This window comes from Peromyscus eremicus, chromosome 3, assembly GCF_949786415.1.
Source record: "Peromyscus eremicus chromosome 3, PerEre_H2_v1, whole genome shotgun sequence".
Classification (NCBI taxonomy): domain Eukaryota; kingdom Metazoa; phylum Chordata; class Mammalia; order Rodentia; family Cricetidae; genus Peromyscus; species Peromyscus eremicus.
In genome coordinates this window covers 49,821,168-49,841,787 of record NC_081418.1, presented here as the reverse complement: position 1 = coordinate 49,841,787, position 20,620 = coordinate 49,821,168, and the positions used below count along the sequence as shown (strand labels likewise).

General features: G+C 40.1%; 1 protein-coding gene across 2 annotated transcripts in view; it reads right to left on the bottom strand.

Annotated features, from left to right (window-relative positions):
- Positions 1-20,620, bottom strand: part of Ubn2 (ubinuclein 2) — a 68,199-nt gene that overhangs the window by 6,602 nt on the left and 40,977 nt on the right. Inside the window, exons 8-15 of one of the 2 annotated variants that reach the window (XM_059257582.1) lie at positions 18,868-18,997; positions 15,458-15,576; positions 14,246-14,359; positions 13,579-13,722; positions 12,192-12,242; positions 10,003-10,045; positions 7,981-8,031; positions 5,354-6,904 (exon numbers count right to left, since the gene is read on the bottom strand). In XM_059257582.1, coding sequence (XP_059113565.1) covers positions 5,354-6,904; positions 7,981-8,031; positions 10,003-10,045; positions 12,192-12,242; positions 13,579-13,722; positions 14,246-14,359; positions 15,458-15,576; positions 18,868-18,997 — 2,203 coding nt within the window. The remainder of the gene's footprint in view (positions 1-5,353; positions 6,905-7,980; positions 8,032-10,002; positions 10,046-12,191; positions 12,243-13,578; positions 13,723-14,245; positions 14,360-15,457; positions 15,577-18,867; positions 18,998-20,620) is intronic. The other variant, XM_059257583.1, reaches the window with a different exon arrangement.

Genomic DNA, 20,620 nt, shown 5'->3' with positions numbered 1-20,620 from the left:
CAATGTTACACTGACATTTAGGAGGTACTTTCAGAAGTAGAAAATCCCACTGTTTGTAACATTTGGGAGCATAGAAAAGCTGTCAATATTAGCTAGATGAGCAGAATACAGTGTCCATAATCCAACATGTTTTCTATGCTTTCTCCATTTTGAGAAGAAATAGGAACGGAAACTGCTTTTCTCAGGCAGGCACTTGATCCTATACAGCTACTCACTTTGTTGGGTGAAACGGCTGTTTCCCAGTCACCTAGAATACTATTCTGAAATGCAGCCATACTGTTCTACTGGTTAAGACTTCCCAACAGCTTCCCTTCTTCATAAGGAACCCCCAAACCCTTACTGTCCCCATCAGTGTAGTTTATCCCCCCAGTTTGGTCACACAGCACACGGGCTTTCATCTCAGGCTCTTTCACTCAGCATTTCTATACTGTGTCCCCTAGTCCATACCAATCTCCTGTCTTCTCTACACATGGCTGTGCCCCGTTCTTTCAACTCTCTGCTCAAACCAAATAGTATTTCCTTTAATAGGCCTTTTGTGGTCCCTTATGTTAGCAATAATCAACTTTCAACATTTCTTTCATAGCACATGCTTCTTTCTTTTTTAAATAATACTGGTGTTTAGCTTGTCTAGAGGATATGCTCCACGAGAGCAGGGACAGTATGTTATTAACCCTGGGTCCCCAGCACATAGAAGAGAGCCTGGCACATAGTACCCAGTCTGCTTACTGGGTGATGGCTTTTAGAATCATAAAGTGGCAAACACAGGGTCATACAAAGTCAGTAAGCTGAAGGGCAAGAAAGAGGAAGAACGTTCTGGAAGGAAAGTAGATAGAGATAATAATTTGGACTCAGGAATATTTTGACTTTCAGCCTTTGTAAAATGACTGCGGATAGCACTGCAGATGCCTTATAGACAGGAGGTGCCGGCTTCACAAGAACAGATCCCAAAAGTACTTCTTCATGGAGGAACATCTGCTGTAAGCACCTGGGTTCAACAGATATCTAGAGGCCACAAAAGGAGCTGAGACTTCAGAGATGCTATTTCATATGGAAACAACTACCCAATGGCAGAGGCGATGTGACATTAATCAACTACTGACTTTTTCTTGAGTCATCCAGTAAGACAGAGGAAAAACAGATCAAAGAAGGCAGGAACCTTGGGGTTTCCAAGTCATACAGCGACCTGGGAATGGAAGGAACTCGTCATCAACACATATTTTGTCATGCAGCTTTCTTGCTGACAGATCAATTATTCTTAAGACAATGAATGGCTTCTTATAGGATAAAGGATAATCAAATACAAGATGGCCAGGTAGATTTTAGAGGTGAAAAAAGGTGGAGGACAATTTAATCAGACACTTGAAGGCAATGAAGTAAAAAACAAAACACAAATCCAATTTTTAAGTATAGAAAACTCCCCTAACATTTTATAATAAGAAAGCAAATGAAGTCATAACTCTGATAGTGGAAAAAAGACAATACTTATGTCATGGGAGATTTAACCAAAATCTGATTACTATTTCAGCAAAATGGTACAGCTACATGAGAACTATACTTCCTATTTTCATAATGAAAATCACAAGATAACACAATGGTAACATTCATAAAATTAAGAGTTTGTCATTCATTTGTTCACTCTTCTTTTTGGAGACAGGGTCTCACTATGTATCCTTGACTAGTCTGGAACTCACTATGAAGACCAGGCTGGACTCAAACTCCCAGAGATCCACCTGCTTCTGTCTGGGATTAAAGGTGAGCCACACCACACCTGGTTGTCATTATTCTTGCTAGCTGGGCATGGTGGTGCATGCCTATAACCCCAGCACACGGGAAGTAGTGACTTTGTTGAAGGCCTTGTCTCAGAAAGAACATAAGCGTGGATAGTAAGGTAGGTATAGGACCAGAACTACCACTTTTGTTAGAATTCCATTTCTTTTTTCCTTTGATTAAAGGTTACTTTTAAAAAGGATCACCTTTCTAGCAACCATGACCAGTAATGAAGACTAATTCCCAGACCTTGTCTATAAGGAACAATTTTAACAGACAATCCCCATTATCAGTGTGTTTGAGCTTTGGTGTTTACCTCTCTTTGTCTTTCCCTTCTCTTTAAGATAAGGTCTCACTATCTTGTCAAGGCTGGTCTTGAACTTATGGGCTCAAGTGATTCTCCTGCCTCAGTGCTGGGCTGCAGGTGAAGAACACCCACTCAGCTTTATTTCCTTATGATGAAAAAAACATTTTTTTTTTTTTTTAAGCAGAGACAAAACATCAATATGGATTTCAACCATTGAAGTGCCAGTAAATTGAATTTATTCTACATTAGTATGCAATCCTGAACTCATGTGAGTGCAAGAATGATAACTTGGTATTATTAAATGTATCTTCAACACCAAGTCTTACACTCTACTGAATTGCATGAAACCTCTACAAATAGCAAGGTGAAAGCTTTTCACTAAATTCCTACTCCACAAAAGAAGAGCAGCACAAAGTTAGAGCATCGCCTTAGACAACTCATTGCACAGATCAGTCATGTTCTCAAAGATTTAGGACACAAGCACTTATAAATCATAAGATATATATTTTAAAAAGGTATTTATAACATAATATTGTGTGAAACAGTTTTTTAAAAACAGCCTTAAAACACCCTACATATAAAAGGTGGTGGGCACAGGTGGTTTTCATTTTTTTGTCTCTAAATTTGCTCACAGTGAATATATATTACTTACAGGAGGGAAAAATATTAAAGAAGCCACATCATTAATGTGAAGGGTAAGTCTCTGAAAGCCTCAAATTATAGTGAAGGTAAAGAAATGAACACAATACAAAATGATAGAGAAGTCAGAGCCAAGAAATACATGAACAACAATCAGACTTGTTAGTGCACGGCTGTCATCCAGCAGCTGAGAGGCTGCAATAAGAGGACTGTCTTCTCTGCCACCAGAATGCTAGGATTAAAGGCATGTCCTGAGATCCTGTCTTTAAAAAAAAGTTCTCAAAATAATCCTAAGCTAAGTGAGGTGTGGATCGCAGCACAGGCTGGGGATCTCAGCTTCAGGGTCAGGTAGGAGTGCAGCAGGCCCCTGGCCAGTCCAGCCTATATACAAATGTTCACTGTCTAAGCAAAGCACTGAATCAGAAACTGTCTCCAAATACAGAATAACGTAGTTTTTGTTTTTGATTGGTTACTCAGATGTAACACGAGTTGTTTGACAGTTTTACTAATAAAAACAAACCCAGGGTCAGGTAATGGGGTGAATGCTGGAAGATCAGAGAAGCAGAACAGGCCACAGCTACCTCACCTTGCCAGTTCCTCAGCTGATCCTGTTTCCTCAGACTGGAAGCCTGAGTCCTCATCCTAATCGATCTCAGCTGAACTGCTGCTCAAAAGCCTAAAAGCTTAACAGGCCCTAGTTCCTGGTCCTCACGCCTTATATACCTTTCTGCTTCCTGCCATCACTTCCTGAGATTAAAGGCATGTGTCACCATGCCTGGCTGTTTCCAGTGTGGCTTTGAAGTCACGGAGATCCAGGCGTATCTCTGCCACCAGAATGCTAGGATTAAAGGCATGTGTGCCACCATTTTCTGGCCTCTATGTTTATCTAGTGGCTGTTCTGTCTCTGACCCCAGATAAGTTTATTAGAGTGCACAATATTTTGGGGAACACAATATCACCACATTTCCCCTTTTTTTTTGTCTAAAATTAAAATGTTATTTAAAAAAATTCTTAAAATTACATTTATTCTTGGGTTGGGAAAATTGTGCTATTGGGTGTGTGAGAGTGTAGGTCAGAGGACAACTTTCAGGAATCTGTTCTCCTTCCACCATGTGGGTCCCAGAGATCAAACTCAAGTCATGAGGCTTGGTGGCAAGCACCTTTACCCATTCAGCCATCTCACTGACCAAGAATAAAATATTCTTGAGCTGAAAAAATAGCCAGGTCTGAGGCTCATTATGTTCTAAATAAAAATTAATGATAACAAGATAAACAGAGCTCTAGTCTAAGAATACTGGGGTTTAGAGGTAAATTTTCTAACCATTTCAGCAGACAAAACACATTACTTATAAAGGAGAATAAAATAACTAGCAGAGCCTCAGACTTTTCTATAACCCGAAATACTAAGTTAGTGAGCCAGGAAGTCTACGCTCATGTAAGTGTTACAACATAGGAAGCAGTGATTAAGTGTGCAAAAGCAACTGTAAAGTAAATAACCGTCTATGTCCCTTCCAGCAAAGAGTCCTTGCCAATTGAGAGGCAAGTTTAAACTAAAAATTGACAAACTGGGAAAGTGTGGTGTATAGGTATTCCAACATTAAGTGGACAGAATTATACACAAATAACTAAAAAGTTAATTTGGAGCAGATAAATGCTTAAAGAAAATACAAATGTATAAATATGATTAAATAAACAAAACAGCTGGCTCAATGGTTAAGAACACTTGCTGCTCTTTCCTAGGACCAGAGGTTGGTTCATACATCCAAGTCAGGGGCTGACAACCTGCCTGTAACTCCAGCTCCAGGGAATCAGTTGCCCTCTGGCCTTCTTAAGCACTGCACCCAACATGCACATCATGCCCCACAAACATTTATAAGGCCAGAAGAAAAGGTAGGGAGACAACTGAATATGTGTTCAATTTCTACACTAATACTTTGTCCTTGTTTTGAATAAGATAGAGTCTGTGGAGAGTTTCTTCCCTCAACAGGGTGTCATACAGCCTATACTGGCCTTGAACTTGTGTAACCAAGGATAACTCTGAACTTCTGATCATCAGGCCTCCACCTCTCAAGAGCTGGGATTGTAGGAGTGCACCAGAATGTCTGGCTAAGAGATAAAGTTTGAAATATACATTCAAGTTTTGTTTTTCAAATCAAATGTTAAGGTAAATGTGAATCTTTTCCTGATATTGGAGATTGAACCTGGGGTTTCACACATCCTAGGGAGACTGTCACTGAGCTAATACCCCATCCTACCTTCTAATGTTTTACTTTTTTATTTTTAGTAAGACTCTGTTATGCAGCCCAGTCTAGCTTATAATTCCCTGTATATAACCCAGGCTGGCCTTCAACTTGAGTTCTTCCAGTTTCACCCTTCCATGTGCTAGGATTATAGGTATATGGCACCATACATACAGCCTAATATGATACTTGGTTGAAAAAATAAAAAACACACATTCCAATGAAATTCTCACCCAGCACTATGATATCAACATTGAGAACATTTCATGGTCATAGCTGTTATCAGCCTAGTATATACACATTCTGTATGTTGTATATGTCACATGAAAAGTCACCAAGGTGACTCAGAAAAGCTTGCTCAATCTTACATTTATCACATGAATGCATAGTACATACATACCTGCACGCTGGCTGTTACCACTGAAGACCCTGAGGCAGAGGCTGGTCTATGTGGAGTAGACAACGGTTTAGTAGCACCCTGTGTTCCACTTCCTGTTCCCCCAGATAGACTAGTCCTATTAGCTCCACTTGAGTTAAGGTTGCTACCTCTGCTGACAGGTACATTCATTGGAATTCCACTCAAGCTGTTCTTCCCAACAGTTCCAGTGGATGATGAGTTTGTTAGTTTAGAAGGGGCCTGAAGAGTTTTTGTAGATGGAAGGCCAGAAGTGCGATTTGAGGGCAACAAATTCAGAGTGGGAGACTGTCTGCTGATGTTCATTCCACTGGGCTGTTTATGGACAGGGTTGTTACTAGTGGAGTGGCTACTCTGAGCTACTAGTGTGTTTGGACTGGAAGAAGTTGGGCATACAGCAGGCTTGGGAGTTGGGTTGGATTTAGAAATAAGTTTAGTTGATATTGAAGGCTTAGCTGACAGAGAGGGCTTGGGTGAGGCAGAAGGCTTAGGTGAGGGCAAAGGTTTGGGAGATGTGGCAGGTTTGGGAGATGCGGCAAGTTTGGGAGATGCAGCCATTGAGAAGGGAGATTTGAAACCCTGCGTGGAGATTTGTGACACCATAGCCTTGGCTAAATAGTTACTGGAGGTAGTGGTGCTCGGTGCTGTCCTAGAAACCAGGGGGTGGGGCCCCTGAGAACCATTTCCAGGTGATGGGGTAGACAAAGGGAGGCGATACATCAGTGGCTTATCTGAAGTCTTGAGTAGTTGCGACGAACAGGAAAGTTGGGGGTTATTACTTAATTTCACGACTGGGTTGGTCTGTGATTTACTAATGGTGGCTTGTAATGGAGACACATAGTTCTGTTGGACAGTTGAGTGCTGGTGCACCTTTGTTGCTTGTGTTAACGGAGAAGCATCTTGGGCCTCTGATGTTCCCAGAGCCTGAGAGGAGGCAGCAACTTGGGCTTGGGAGGAGGAGGAGACATGAGTCTGTGAAGAGGAAGAAGCATGTATCTGGCTTGACCTTTGCAATCCTTGCTGGAGTAGCCTGGCTGGCAAAGGTTCTAAGGAAACTTTCGGGTTCTGAATTGAAGAACCAGCAATAAGGCCTGAAGAAATGCCAGTATGAGCTAAATCCTGGGGTTTCTTTGGTACTGGCACGGTGTGACCAGCAATAAGACTTGACGAGTGTGCAGTCTGAGTAGAATCTAGTTTTTTGGGAGCAGCCAGTGGTAACTTACTCATGATACTTGCTAGTTTTTCTTCTCTCAGTCCTGGACGAGGCTTTGTAGTTGGCACGTTTAGCCTTGAGCCAACTGAGGGGCCCTTGTTCCCATTGTTGATGACAGCTAAAGCTTCAGATACAAGATCCAGTGAAGATGAGTGGAAAGAAAGGTCTTCATCCAGGGAGTCATCGAGGCAGATGGTTTCTTGGGCTGGTGCTGAGCTAGAGCTGGTTGAGGCAATGATGGCTGTGCTGGAGCTCGTGGAAGGACCACCAACTGAAGCCACCAAAGATACAGGAGCCTTGGCGTCTTTTTTTGGGCTACATTCCTAGCATAAGTAGCATTATATTGGAAAAAATACAGAGAGTTAATTACAAATTTTAAACTTAGTTTTTACAAGATTAAGACATTCTTATGATGACTAAAATTATTTTTTTGGCTATTTTGTTTATTTTGACACAGGTCTATTTATAGCCCTGTATGTCCTGGAACTCCCTATGTAGACCAGGCTGGACTTGAACTCACAAAGATCCACCTGCCTCTGCCTCCTGAGTGCTGGGATTAAAGGCATGTGCCACTGTACTGGACCTCCTTTTTTAAAAGCTAGAAACTTTGAGAAGACTGCCAAAACCAAAATAATGTTGAGAGACAGTGCTCTAATCAGCTCTCCCCATAACTGTGTGACACACTACGTTACCATGTCCTTTCAAGTCATTTTACCAGGACCTGAAAATGGGGCTGAAGGGCACTGACTGAGGGAGACATCACTCGTGAACTCCACTTTCACCAAATATTCAGAACCGACTTCAATCCCAGTTTCTCAGAGCTTTTATTCTCCTTGGAAGGGACTTCACCTCTCTATCAAGACTACACCTCTTGTCTAATAAGGTCTGCAGGGAGGCTGATTCTTGTTCCTAGCTTCCTTGTATTTCTATAGCTACCTACCACCAGTACACCGGGAAACTAGTAAATTATTCAATCATACTTAAATTATACTTCTACTCATTATCATGGACATTATTTGTAATTTATCAAATAAGTGTTTAGTGTCTCCTACTGAGTAAAGTTCTGTCCTAAGAAAATTAAAAATATTAGTAATTAAAGTGCTAATCATCTAGGTGAATATTGTCTGTTAAATTAACTTTCTTAAAATTCAAGCAAGAGTTAAGAGAATTATAGTTTAAAATATTCAAAGAGTAAAAGAAAAACATTAGCAAGTTAAAGAGCAACCATTTATTTGTTGGGAGTAATAAAAGTACTAGACTAATAACTTCATGTTTAAGATAAAGATAAAACTACTACACAGATCCATACATCATTTCAGAAGGCTCTATTAGTTCCTTAGAAAGAAAAGGTCCCAAACCCAGAGTCTTATATACTGATGTATACAGCCACATCACTTACCTTCAGCATAGTGGGGAAAGAACGAACAGGAAAGGTCTTTACCATCACCTCCTACGGTGTTACAGTAAGTAAGCTGTTAAGAATGCTGTTACACTCTAACTTCTATAGCACTTGTCCCAAACTTTTATTCTAAGAACTCAATCTTGAAAACCTCACTACCTATAGAAGCATGGGTATGATCCTGTTAGGGTCACACTGTCGGCTAAAAGGAGAGGGTAACACATGGCATGTATGCTTGCACATGTTGACAATCCAAGTACACTATTACCAAAACTCCATCATTAGAAAGAATATAGGACTGACGTGGGGGCAGAAATAGTAAAGGTATCACCAGCACAAAGTTTCTATTTTAATTATATTTTTGGGGAGGCAGAGTCTCCTATATCCCAGGTTAACCTCCAACTCCTTATCAAGCAAAGGATCATGCTGATATTTCAATCTTTGCTTGAACTCCTGATCCTCCTGCCTCTATCTCTTGAGTGCTGGGATTATAGTCTTGCACTACAATGACTGCTTTATGTGATGTGAGGGTTTCAAGTATACTAGGCAAGCATTTATCAAATGAGCTATATTCATAACCAAACTATATCTGCCTTTTAGGGATATTTTTATAACATTTTCCACCTCAAATTTTAATTTTAGCAGTGAAGGAAGACTTGTTCTTGGCTAAAGAATAGAAGGAATGGAGGAAGGCTCACAATCCAGCTTCTCCTAAGCACTGTTAAGATTATCTTATGTTTCTTTTTCTTGGGGGTAGGAACAGGCTGAGATAGGTTCTATGTATCCCTGAGTAGCCTGGAGCTATGTTTGAGACTGGTCTCAAACTTGCTGCAATTCTTCTGCCTCTGCCTCCAGAGTGCTGGGATTACAGATATGTAACACCATGAACGTACCACTATGAATGCCTAGGTACTTTATGTTCTAAACTAACAAATCTACCACCTATTTGTGGTGGATTTAACTGTTTGTGATGTCCACTGACTCTAACCTGTACTAATAAATACACTTACTTAGACTATATTTCAGACAGCAAACAGTAAGCCCATGGGTTTTGTTGCTCTTTTTGTCTGTTGTTATTTGGGGCTTTTTGTGGTGCTGGGATTATGCCCAGGTCCTCTGGCATGCTGAGTATATGCTTTGTCTGAGATCTACCTACAGCTTGTATGTTTGACTTGTGCTATAAATAGGTAAGCCTAGGATGTGGAACATTACATGGCACAGAATCTGCTTTTGCCTACCGCCCTGGGTCACTGCTGAATCAGTAATTACTCTGCCACCTTGTGCAAGTAATGCAAATTAAACTCCTAACAAAGGGGACATTTTCAGGCAGGATTGTCTTTCTCCAATCTAGAACCCTTGGCCAAGAGAGAAAATTTTCTCTGCTGGTAGGTAGATGCTTCCCCTCCACGTCATTAACTAAACACATCATTCTTTCAGGGCCCTGCTTTACCCAGGCTTCTTTTCTATTTCTGACATACTAACCCCAGAAAACCCTACCTGATATATTCTGAGAAGACAGTGAAAAGAAACCATAATGTGATGGGTAGTTCCTCCAAGGGCAATGAAGGCCTCAGCAACAGACCATCAATGTGGTAGGTCCTCTTTGACTCTGGAATTTCTCTTTTGTATTAATAATTTTAGCTATGTTTTTTAGGACAGAGTTTATCTATATAGCCCTGGATGTGCTGAAACTCGACCAGTCTGGCCTCAAACTCAGAGGTCTGCCTGCCTCTGCCTCCTGAGTGCTAGGATTAAAATCATATGCAACCATGCCCAGTGGGCAATTATGTTTTTAAAGAACATTTGCTACATTTTATCCAATATTTCTGTGTAGAACTAATGAATGCAAATCCTCACAGCTCCACAACAATCTACTTCTCAAATGGGCTTTTATGATGTTGAAAACAAGCAACTTAGCATAGCACCTACTAATCTTTGCTAAACATCGTATGTCCTCTTTTCTTAAGAATCTATCCCAACGCTCAGCAACTAGGACCAACTCCAGATTTGCGGGACTCTTACCTTGACTTTGGGTTTTGATGTAGGAATCACCTTTTTCTTTGCCCTAAGAGAAAAGATGAAAATGAAGGTCACTTCAGAAGCAGTTATGTTATGAATTAAAGCAGACTATGCACGGGGATAGTCAGCCATCATTTTCTAATCAGAGTGACTAGCAGGCCAAAGAATTACTAAAATAAGAAATATAGATAGGAAAAAAAAAACATATATAAACACATAAAACATAAAATGACTTCAAACAGGTTAGCCTAAGGAGACTTACTTCAATGGATTGATAAGAACTCAATTATTTGTAGGGCAATAGCTTCAAGGTATGTCATACTCAAATCAGGGCAATGGGTTATTAATGACATTTTGCTTAAGAAAAAATTTTAAGGTTTTATCAAAAATTATTCTTAATTGCAAAAATCAAAAATTGTTAGAATGATAACAAATTAACTAATGAATTAAAAGGCAAGAAGGAACCTTCTTGAGTTTCAGGTCACCCTGGTCTACAAAATGAGTTCTAGGCCAGCCAGGGCTACAAAAAACAAAAAACTTTGAACATTTAGGAAGCAGCATGAAACACCTGTCAATGTGCAGTTTCAAGAAGGCAACAGTATTCTCCACGCCTTTTCTGGAGGAAGCCATTAGATCATTAGAACAGCCATATTTACCTATGCTATTTTCTGATTAAAAAAAAAACAAACCAAACTACTACTATTAAAACAAAACACAAAGGTAGCAGTAACAATGGAACTCTTTTTAAGAGCTGAGCAGAGGAGTAGGATGTAGCTCAATGGCAGAGTGCTCGTCTGGCACGTATAAAAGCCTAGGTTCAACGCCCAGCATTGAGGGGAGCCAGGCATAGTGGCATGCACTCAAGATCCGTCCTACTTTAGAAGTAGAGGCAGGATCACTTGGAGGCCAGGAGTTTAAGACCAAACTGGGCAACAAAGCAAGATTCTGTCTTAAAAGAGAAAACGAAGAATAATAACTGAAACAACGACAGATCTCTTTTGATACATTAACAAAATGTCCTTTCTAAAACTAAAAATATCCATTTCTTCTAACTGTATATATAAAGAAGAGGAAGAATTTTATAATATCATCCCCAAAATGATAATCTGATCTCTTAGCAGAATTACAAGTATATTGAAGTGCTTTAGCCAATTATCTATAACTCACTAACTTTATATATTTCAATAACTTTTTTTAAATGCTGGAGATGGAACCAAGGGCCTTAATGCATGGTAGGCAAGGACTCTACCAACTGAGCTGCATTCCAGTATCATTCCAGTATGAACCCCTAAAAGCAACCACTGGCATCTTTCTGTGATTAGGAGAATAAAGGTTCATTCTTCAATGAAAGTTTCACTGGGCTGGGTAAGTAACTCAGGAGAGTGCTTGCCTAGCATATGCTGGACCTGTGTTTAATTTCTGGTATAAACTTTTTTTAAAATTGATTTATTTGGGAGTGACTGACTGTATATGTGTACAGGGGGCATAGATAGAGGTCAGGACCCAACTTTCAGAAGTTGGTTTTCTCCTTTTACCATGGGTTCTAGGGCTCCAATTCAGATTTTTATGGCAAGTGCTTTTATCCATGGACCCATCTCACAGATCTAGAAATCTGCTTTATATTTTCTAGAGCCAGCTGTGCACAGAAGAACACTAGACGCTTGCAAGCAGGGGAGGGGTGTACATAGAAGTATCCTGTAAGCTCAGCTCATCAATGCAGTTACAGTAAGAACAAGGGGAGCAAGCCTGAGCTCCGTGCTGGTGGCTCCCTACAGCAGAATCCCAATCTAGACTAGAAGGTTTGGAGAATATCTTGGGACTGCTTCCAAAGTCAGCAGTCAAAACAAACAAAACAGAAAAAGGGGGCAACACAGAGATGACCTAACAGTATACTTAAGTCTTACCTACGTCAATGAGTATTTTAGTAAGTAATGGTTTTGTTTCTTAAAGCCATAACATGAGCCGGGCAGTGGTGGTGAAAACTTTAATCCCAGCACTTGGGAGGCAGAACCAGGTGGATCTTTGAATTCCAGGCCAGCCTAGTCTACAGAGTCCCAGGACAGCCAGGGCTACATAGAGAAACCCTGTCTCGGAAAAAACAAACAAACAAACAAAAACAAACAAACAAAAACCCAAAAGCTATAACATGAATAAAAAACACATGGAGAAATCTAGAGTCAGTATTTACTCACGGAGCAGAAGTAAGATGATTATGTACACTCCGGCTTTCCTTAAAAAGCATTCTAGAAAAATCAGAAAGACAAAATTATTTTTTAGAGCAGATAACATGGCAATTGCTTTACTTTTTATTTTTGTTTTGCACACAAGATCCTGCTGTGTAACTCAAACTAGCTTCAAACTTAGTACTGTAACTCAGGCTGACCTTGAACTCAAAATCATTAACCATTTGGTTTTTGCTTATTCACTAAGCAAAAGCAGTAACAACGTTATTCAATAATGTATTTCATGAAAAGCTTTATATCGTTTCTATGTATTTAGAAGTTTTAACAAATCAACAGAAAAGGTTGTTTCTGTTACTTTAAGGATGACAGATTGATAGCCAAGTTTGTTTTTATTCTCTTAAAATCCTCCAGCCAGGCATGGTGACACATGACTTTAATCCCAGTACTCAGGAAGCAGAGGCAAGCAGATCTCTGTGAGTTCAAGGCCAGTATGAACTGGTCTAGGTAACCCTGGCTGGCTTTGAACTCACAGAGATCTGCTTGCCTCTGCTTCCCATGCGCTGAAATGAGAGGCATGCACTACCATGACCGGCAATTTTGTTTAAGATGGATTTCATGGGGCTGGAGAGATGGATCAGAGGTTAAGAGCACTGGTTGCTCTTCCAGAGGTCCTGTGTTTAATCCTCAGCAACCACATGGTGGCTCTCAACCATCTGTAATGAGATCTGGTGCCCTCTTCTGGCTTGTAGACATACATGCAGGCAGAATACTGTATACATAATAAATAAATATAAAAAGATGGACTTCACAAGATAGCCCAAGCTGATGCGGAATTCTCGAACCTGCAGCCCTCTATATTCTCATCTGTGCTAGGGTACAAACGTGTGCTACCATATCCATCTCTGCTCTAAATCCAGCATGCGGTTCCTTTCTATCTGTTAAAAACCCTCAAGTTTACAACCATCATCTCCCATTCTTTTTCCTTATTACTAGACTCAGAAGCAAAATAAGGAAAAATGGTTTGAATTAAAAACAAAACAAAAGAATATACCTATCTTATTTCTAGATCCACAAGACATGTTTTGTTAAGTGCTGATGATCTGAAATACTACACACACACACACACACACACACACACACACACACACACACTAGTTGGCTTTTGTTTTGTTTTGAGATAGGGTCTCTTGATATATTAGTAGAATGTTGAACATGTCAGTTCCCACTTTAAATACTTTGAATTCATCATTTCCTCCTTCCAGCCTCTCCCATGTAACACTCCCCAAACATGCAAGTTCTTAGCAAAATCAATGTGATGTGTGTTTGTGTGCAAATATATCTTTAATAACAGCAAACTAAGAAACTACAACAAAACCCGGGAAGGCACATTTCTTACCTTGCCTGCATCCAGCCCTTAGGCCACAGTGGCTTCACTTCTGTCTCCATGAAGGATTTAAGATAATCCTCAGCAGACTGGCTTTTATTTGGCTCTAATTCATAGCATCCCAATTTGATCTCAACAAGGTTACATAACAAAGTTCTAAACAAATTAAAAACATATATTGTTACAGAAATGTGAAATATAAAACTAAGGAAAATACGATTCGAAATGGGTATTTTTGAAGCATGTAAATATGGTGGCAATAAAGAATGTTAAGTGAAGTACTCAGACAATAAGAGAAGTAAGTTCTAACACTGATCATTCAATGCACTACAATCAACCCCCACCATGAAACAATGAATGGCCTTTGGTACCTTTCTTTAAGTGAGCAAGATCGAATGGGATAGCTGTCTCCCTGGGATACAGTAAGTAGACAGTTCACACAGGTATATCACATGCTGGTCCTGATGCAACCAGAATGACTTCACTCCACTCTTAGAACAGCTGATAATATGTGTTATACGAAGCCCAAAGCACCAGCACCCTGAGGCGATTACACCAGATTACTATTCCTGAGTATGTTTTCTTAAGACACATATCTTTGGTTGCTTCTGATCTAGTCTAGTGGGTTCCTAGATTCTTCTCTCATCTTTGCCTACAAATGAAGACTAACTAAGCTCACCTAATGGTGTCATCCCAGTGGAATTTCTTTCGTGGCCCTATGACTCGTTTCCCTGGTTTCTCATCATCGTCATCTTCAGATCCATTTTTTTCCCGTTCTTCATCTGTTTGCAACCTAAAAAATGAGTAATACTTGATGAAGCAAAGTTTTAGCCCTGAATTCACAACCCTAGATTCCTTAAATACTTCAGTTGCTCAGCCAAATGTTTATTCAAAACAGAACAGGGGGCCATATTTCCACATAATATGGTAAATTTGGAACCAGTATAAAGTGGATGAATAAATAAGGACTCTGAACTATAGGTACAAACGCTCATCCTTTAGATCAAACTCTTTGTGTCCAGCCTCAGCTGAGTCAAATTGGTCAACATGTGAAATGCCTAACCAGTATTAGCTTTTAGCCTTTTTTTTTTAAGACAGAGTCTCAGTATGAAGCCTAGGCTAGCCTAGAACCTGGATCACCCTGCTGAAACCTCCTAATTGCTATTATAGGCGTGTCCATTATGCCTGCCTTGACCCTTGTTTTGTTTACCTCCATACACTAACCAGACAAAGCCTTTTGCTTTTGACAACAAAGCAGTTTGAGCAGGAAGTGACACATCACTTAGAAAACATTCAATTACACCCTTTCAATGGTACACATCGTTTGTAGAGAATGAGGACTGCTTAAGAACATCAACTAAGAAGGGGAGTGGGGGAGGAGGGGCCTGGACCTGCCTCAACTGAATGTAGCAGGATCTGCTGACTCCTCATGGGAGACCTTGCCTTGGAGGAGGTGGAAATGGGGGACGGGTTGGGAGGTAAGGCTGGGGGGTGGGCGGGAGGAGGGAGGACAGCGGAATCTGTGGTTGGTATGTAAAATGAGTAGACTATCTCTTAATAAAAAAAAGAAAAGAGAAAGAAAAAGTGTGGTGATATATTAAAAAGAAGAAGAAAAAGAAGAAGAAGAAGAAGAAGAAGAAGAAGAAGAAGAAGAAGAAGAAGAAGAAGAAGAAGGGGAGTGGTAGCGCACACCTTTAATGCCAGCATTCTAGAGGCAGAGGCAGGTAGATCTCTGTGAGTTCAAGGCCAGCCTGATCTACAACGTGAGTTCCAGGACAGCCAGGGCTATACAGAGAAACCATGTCTCGAAGAAACCAAAAGATAAAATGAAAGAACATCAACTAAATGTCATTCTCAAATTCTAAAGACAGCCCACAGCAGAGGTACATACTTGGCACACTTGGCTTGACTGCGAGCCTGGCAGTCTTCCTGGTATTTAAACAGCTGTTCAGGCATGACGTTGCTAACAGCCAGCTTCAATTTCTGCAGAGGTTCTCTTAAACGATCATCCTGAGGGGTAAATACAGTTGGAGTTTTTTTTTTTCTTCAAATATCCTAACAAAACTTACTCTATAAGCAGAACTTCAATAGGTGAAATCACATTCCACATGCTGATTACAGACCTGAATGTTATCTAACATGGTTTATGTCTTCTACAGCCCCGACTTGTCAAAGGCACACTGGATGAAAAATTAGGATGACTGTGTTTCCTGCTACACCAAGCAGAATCCCAGTTTTTGCCTGCTGCCCCAGTAACAGTGTTCCTTCACATTCTGAAGGATGAGTCCAACTTTTGCCCAATAAGCTTTATGAATGAATTGTAATACAAATAACCCAGAGAATGAGAGAGACATTGCCCAGACTACTGTTTAACTCCTGGTGTTGAAAAATATACCCAAAGAGGACACTACTCTGAAATACTACAATGCACAATCTGCTTTGGTGACTATCAACAGGATGTGGGCATCCTGCTCTCCCAGTTGTTGCTAGCAATTATAATTTATGATGCAAGCAAAAATTAAGTTCAAGGCCAAATGAAAGAGGAAACTGAGAAACCCTTCTCCATATGGGTTCAGCATAGAAAGGAAAGTAAGAATTTTATATCTGACAGCTCGAATCAGCCAACATCATTTTCATCTTGCAAATAACATATACTTAAGTGCTTAAAATCTTTATCATTGTCATAGGCCCAGAAATACCTTAACTCTTTCTTCGTTGAAGCAAAAGGATTTTGCTTGCTTTTTATAATGTAGATTGAATTCAAGAGACTCAGGCATACTAAGCAAGCCTTTACCTGAGCTATACCCCAGTCCCCCAACAAGTCATTACAACTTTTGATATTGTATTTAGAACATGAAAATTATGACTAGAAAGCATTTTAACCTATTCCATGAATACCAATTAATAAACTAAGCATGTAATGGTATCTAGAATAAAAATCTTAACACTTAGTATCAAAATTTCTTGAAGAATTAAGTAGATAACCCTGGAAAACTTCAAATATTCATCAACAGTGAAACTGAGAAGCTAAATGAGATACACTCATACAATAGAGAGCTATAAACATCAGTAGAAATCAATTTCTACTATGTCAACATACGTCTGAGGCACGACATAGTGCTAGAAAGCTAGTTAGAGAAGGAAACAATTTGTTTCTCTTTCTATGAAGCTCAGACAATGTAAAACTTATAATACAATGTTTAGGGATATGAATGGTATGACAAAGCTTATATAAAGACCAACAAGAACAAGACAGATGATACCTTTCTCTCATGTCCAATGGGATAGGAAATAACTTCAAAAATCAAACTTCTCTGAAAATATTTTATTTTGTTATAATTTTTGTTGTCGTTTTTTTAAGGCAGGGTCTCACTATGTAGCTCTGGCTATCCGGAGCTCACTATATAGACCAGGCTGGCCTCAGGTGATATTTTGTTTGTGTTCTGACAAATAAAACTTGCCTGGAGATCAGAGTGTAGAGCTAGCCACTAGTTAACCACAGAGGCCAGGCAGTGGTGGCACACACCTTGAATCCCAGCACTAGGGAGGAAGCAGAAAAATCAGGAGTTCAAGGCCACCCTGGGCTACACCTTTAATCCAAGCATAATTGGGAGGTGGAGACAGGAATATAAAGTAGGTGGAAACAGGATCTCATTCAGTCTGAGGATTCATAGAGACAGGATGCCCATTTGGTCTGAGATTTTGTAGAGGTAAGAGGTCTCCAGTGGCTGGCTGCTTGATTCTCTGATCTTAAAGCTTTCACCCTAATAGCTGACTCTGGGTTTTTAAATGTTAAGACTAATTAGGACCACACTTCACTCTACCTTCCGAGGGCTGGGATTAAAGGTGTGCACTACTACAGCTGGCCCAAAATACTCTATAATCTGGTGCTACGGATGTAGCTCAGTTGGTTCAAAGTTTGCCTAACACACACATTAAGCATGTTTGATTTCTAGAAAAACATAAAACCAGGTGAGTTGAGGCCAATCATGGGTGTACATGCCTTTAATCTCAATATTCAGGAGGCAGTGGCAGGCCAGTCTGATCTACATAGCCAGTTCCAAGCCAGCCGGGGCTATCCAGATTCTGTTTCCAGAACCCACATGGCAGTTAACCCTTAGCTTCAGTTCCAAGGGAGCCAACACGCTCTTCTGGCCTCTGTGGGTACCATGGACATCCACGGTATACAGATGTACATACAAGCAGAATACCCATACAGAAAATAAAAATTAAAAACACAAACAAACAGGCAAGGTGGTAAAGGCCCACAATCCCAGCATCCATAAACCCTGCTGTATCTGGGCTAGTCTAGGACAGAATACCTTCTCAAAAAGGAAGAAAAGTTGTTTTATACTACACAAAATGGTGTTTTTCTGGGCTAGGAATGGTGGTGCCTACCTTTGCATTGCTGGTGGATCTCTTTGAGTTTTAACATCAACCTGCTGTACATAGTGAGCTCTAGGCCACATAGTGAGACCCTGTCTCAAAAACAAAACAAAACAAACAAACAAAAAAAAAAACAACTAAAAACTATTTCTACTTCTATTTTTTAGATCCCCCCCCCACCCCCCTAAATTTCAAGACAGGGTTTCTCTTTGTAACCCTGGCTGTCCTGGAACTCTCCCTGTAGACCAGGCTGGCCTTGAACTCAGAGATCCGCCTGCCTTTGCCTCCCAAGCTCTGGTATTAAAGGCGTGCACCACCAGACCCAGCTTCTAGTTCTATTTTATCAGTTACCCATTTTTGTCATTTGAATTTTGGCTCCGATTGCTGATGTCTGAAGTTGCCAACAAAAAGACAAAATATGAGTTGGGAACGCAATTTTTTTGTTCATTAACCTGCTTTGAATCAAGAAGGAATTACAATTTTTTCAACTCAAAAGAAGCCTTTGTTAACAGATATTGGTGTCTTAATAAAGAATTCTGTTCGTGGTACCTACTACACTGACTTTCTAGAGCAAGAATCCATGCCTTAGGAATCAGTACTTTTCATCTAGGCCTATCAACTGTTGAAGCAAATAGTTTTTAAATTGTGTGTGCGTGGCTGTGTGTAGTTGCTCATGCTGTGGTATATTTGTGGAATTCAGAGGACAATTTTGCCAGGCTTGCTCGACAAGTGCCTTTACCTGCTGAGCCATCTTGCCAGCCCTGAAGAAGGGGCTCCTAATCAACTTTAGTGACATCCTGTGGTTATTAAACATATGTAACAGAACTGTAAAGTGATGAATGTGCAAAGACTCTGAGCAAACATCTTGTTTACTGGTTACAAAACCTAAGATATAGATACTATTCTTCCACTTACCTGGACGTTAAGGTGTAACTTCTTTAGACGTTTTACCAGTGTTTCCTTATTGCATGGCACAAATGCTTCAAGATGGGAGTAGACACCACTACGAATGACAGGGCCTAGTTCTTGTAGCTGTAACTCGATGCTGACCAAAGACAAAAACAAAACCACACAACAGTAAACAACATCCAATCCTTTTTACATAGCACCATATAAGCCAGAAAATAGCCAGGTGGTGGTGGTACACACTTTCAATCCTAGCACGTGGGAGGCAGAGGCAGGCAGACCTCTAAGCTCGAGGCCAGTCTAGTCTACAAAGCGAGTTCAAGGACAGCCAGGACTACATAGAGAAACCTTGTCTCAAAAAACAAACAAACAAAGGAAGGAAAAAAGGAGGCAGGCAAGCAAGCAAAAGCAGATGTTCCCCAGTCCCTATAGCACTCTCCCTTTAGGAATCTGAAAAGGCAAAGCCCTTCACACCCAGCTATGTGCACATGCTATTTCCTCATCTTCGTTTTCCTTCCTATGCCTGTGACACAGATGTGTATTTAATAGTTTACTCAACTTACTGTAAGTGATTAGTTCTCACTTCCCTTTTTGGGGCAGAAAATTAATTGTTAAATTTTATTTTGCCTAGTAGCTATTTCCTTTTGATGAACTAGCCTGACTCCATCTCCAGTTTAGAAGCCATCTTGTTAGAAGGTAGAAATAAGTTCCTCCCTGAACTTAAACTTCAGTATGTCTTTGCTCATTTTCTGGAATTTAACATGTTCCACACCCTATAATCTGACCTCCATCCTGATATAAGATGTTCTGCCAAATAACTCTGAGATGTTCTACCAAGTTCTCACATAACCAAAACCCTTGGAAATCCCCTAGCATTGGAGGGTTTTTTTGGCTATATAAGCTCCACTTTCTCCTATGCTCATTGCTATTTTCTCAAACCAGGCTTTAGGGAGACAGCCCTGTTTGACAGGAAATAAAGCTTGCTTAATTTGACCAAAAAGTTTGGTTCATTGGTCTTTATTCTTGTTCAGTGGGATTAATATTTTCTCTTCTCTATTTCTCTTTTAAAAGTAATGCAGTAAAATTTGTAATAATTGCCATATTTTAGCAGAGAGAAACTATTAACAGAGTGTCTCTCAAAATGGAAAAGACTGTATTTGGCAGCTGCTACTGAAGAAAAGTAACAATAGATGTGAGTCTGAAGGCCGTTATCAAATTGGGGCTCTTAGCTAGGCTTGATGGTGTGCATTTTTAATCCTATTCAGAAACAAGAGGCATGGAATGCTCTGAATCCCATGTTAGCCTGACCTATGTAGGCACCCTAGGCCAGCCAAGGATACATTGTGAAACTTTGTATCAAAACAAAAAACAAAAAGTAAAATAAATTGGGGTTCTAGGCAACAAATTATGCCCAAGTCACCACAGATAATTATAGGAAAGTGTACAGGGATACTTAGGAAACCCTCCCATATTAAATTAATTTATCATCTCTAAGATACATTGTAATTTCAGCTGGACAGTGGCGGTGCCTGCCTTTAATCCTAGCACCCAGGAGGCAGAGGCAGGTGGATCTCTGGAATTTGAGGCCAGCCTGAGGTCTACAGAGGGATTTCCAGGACAGCCAAGGCTACACAGAGAAACCCTGTCTTGGAAAACAAACAAAACAAAAACAACAAAAAAGATATACTGTAATTTCAGAAAAAAATAAAATAGACAAAATCATGCTTTTTAGAACTCGTAAAAGAAAATCCCTAGTATTAGA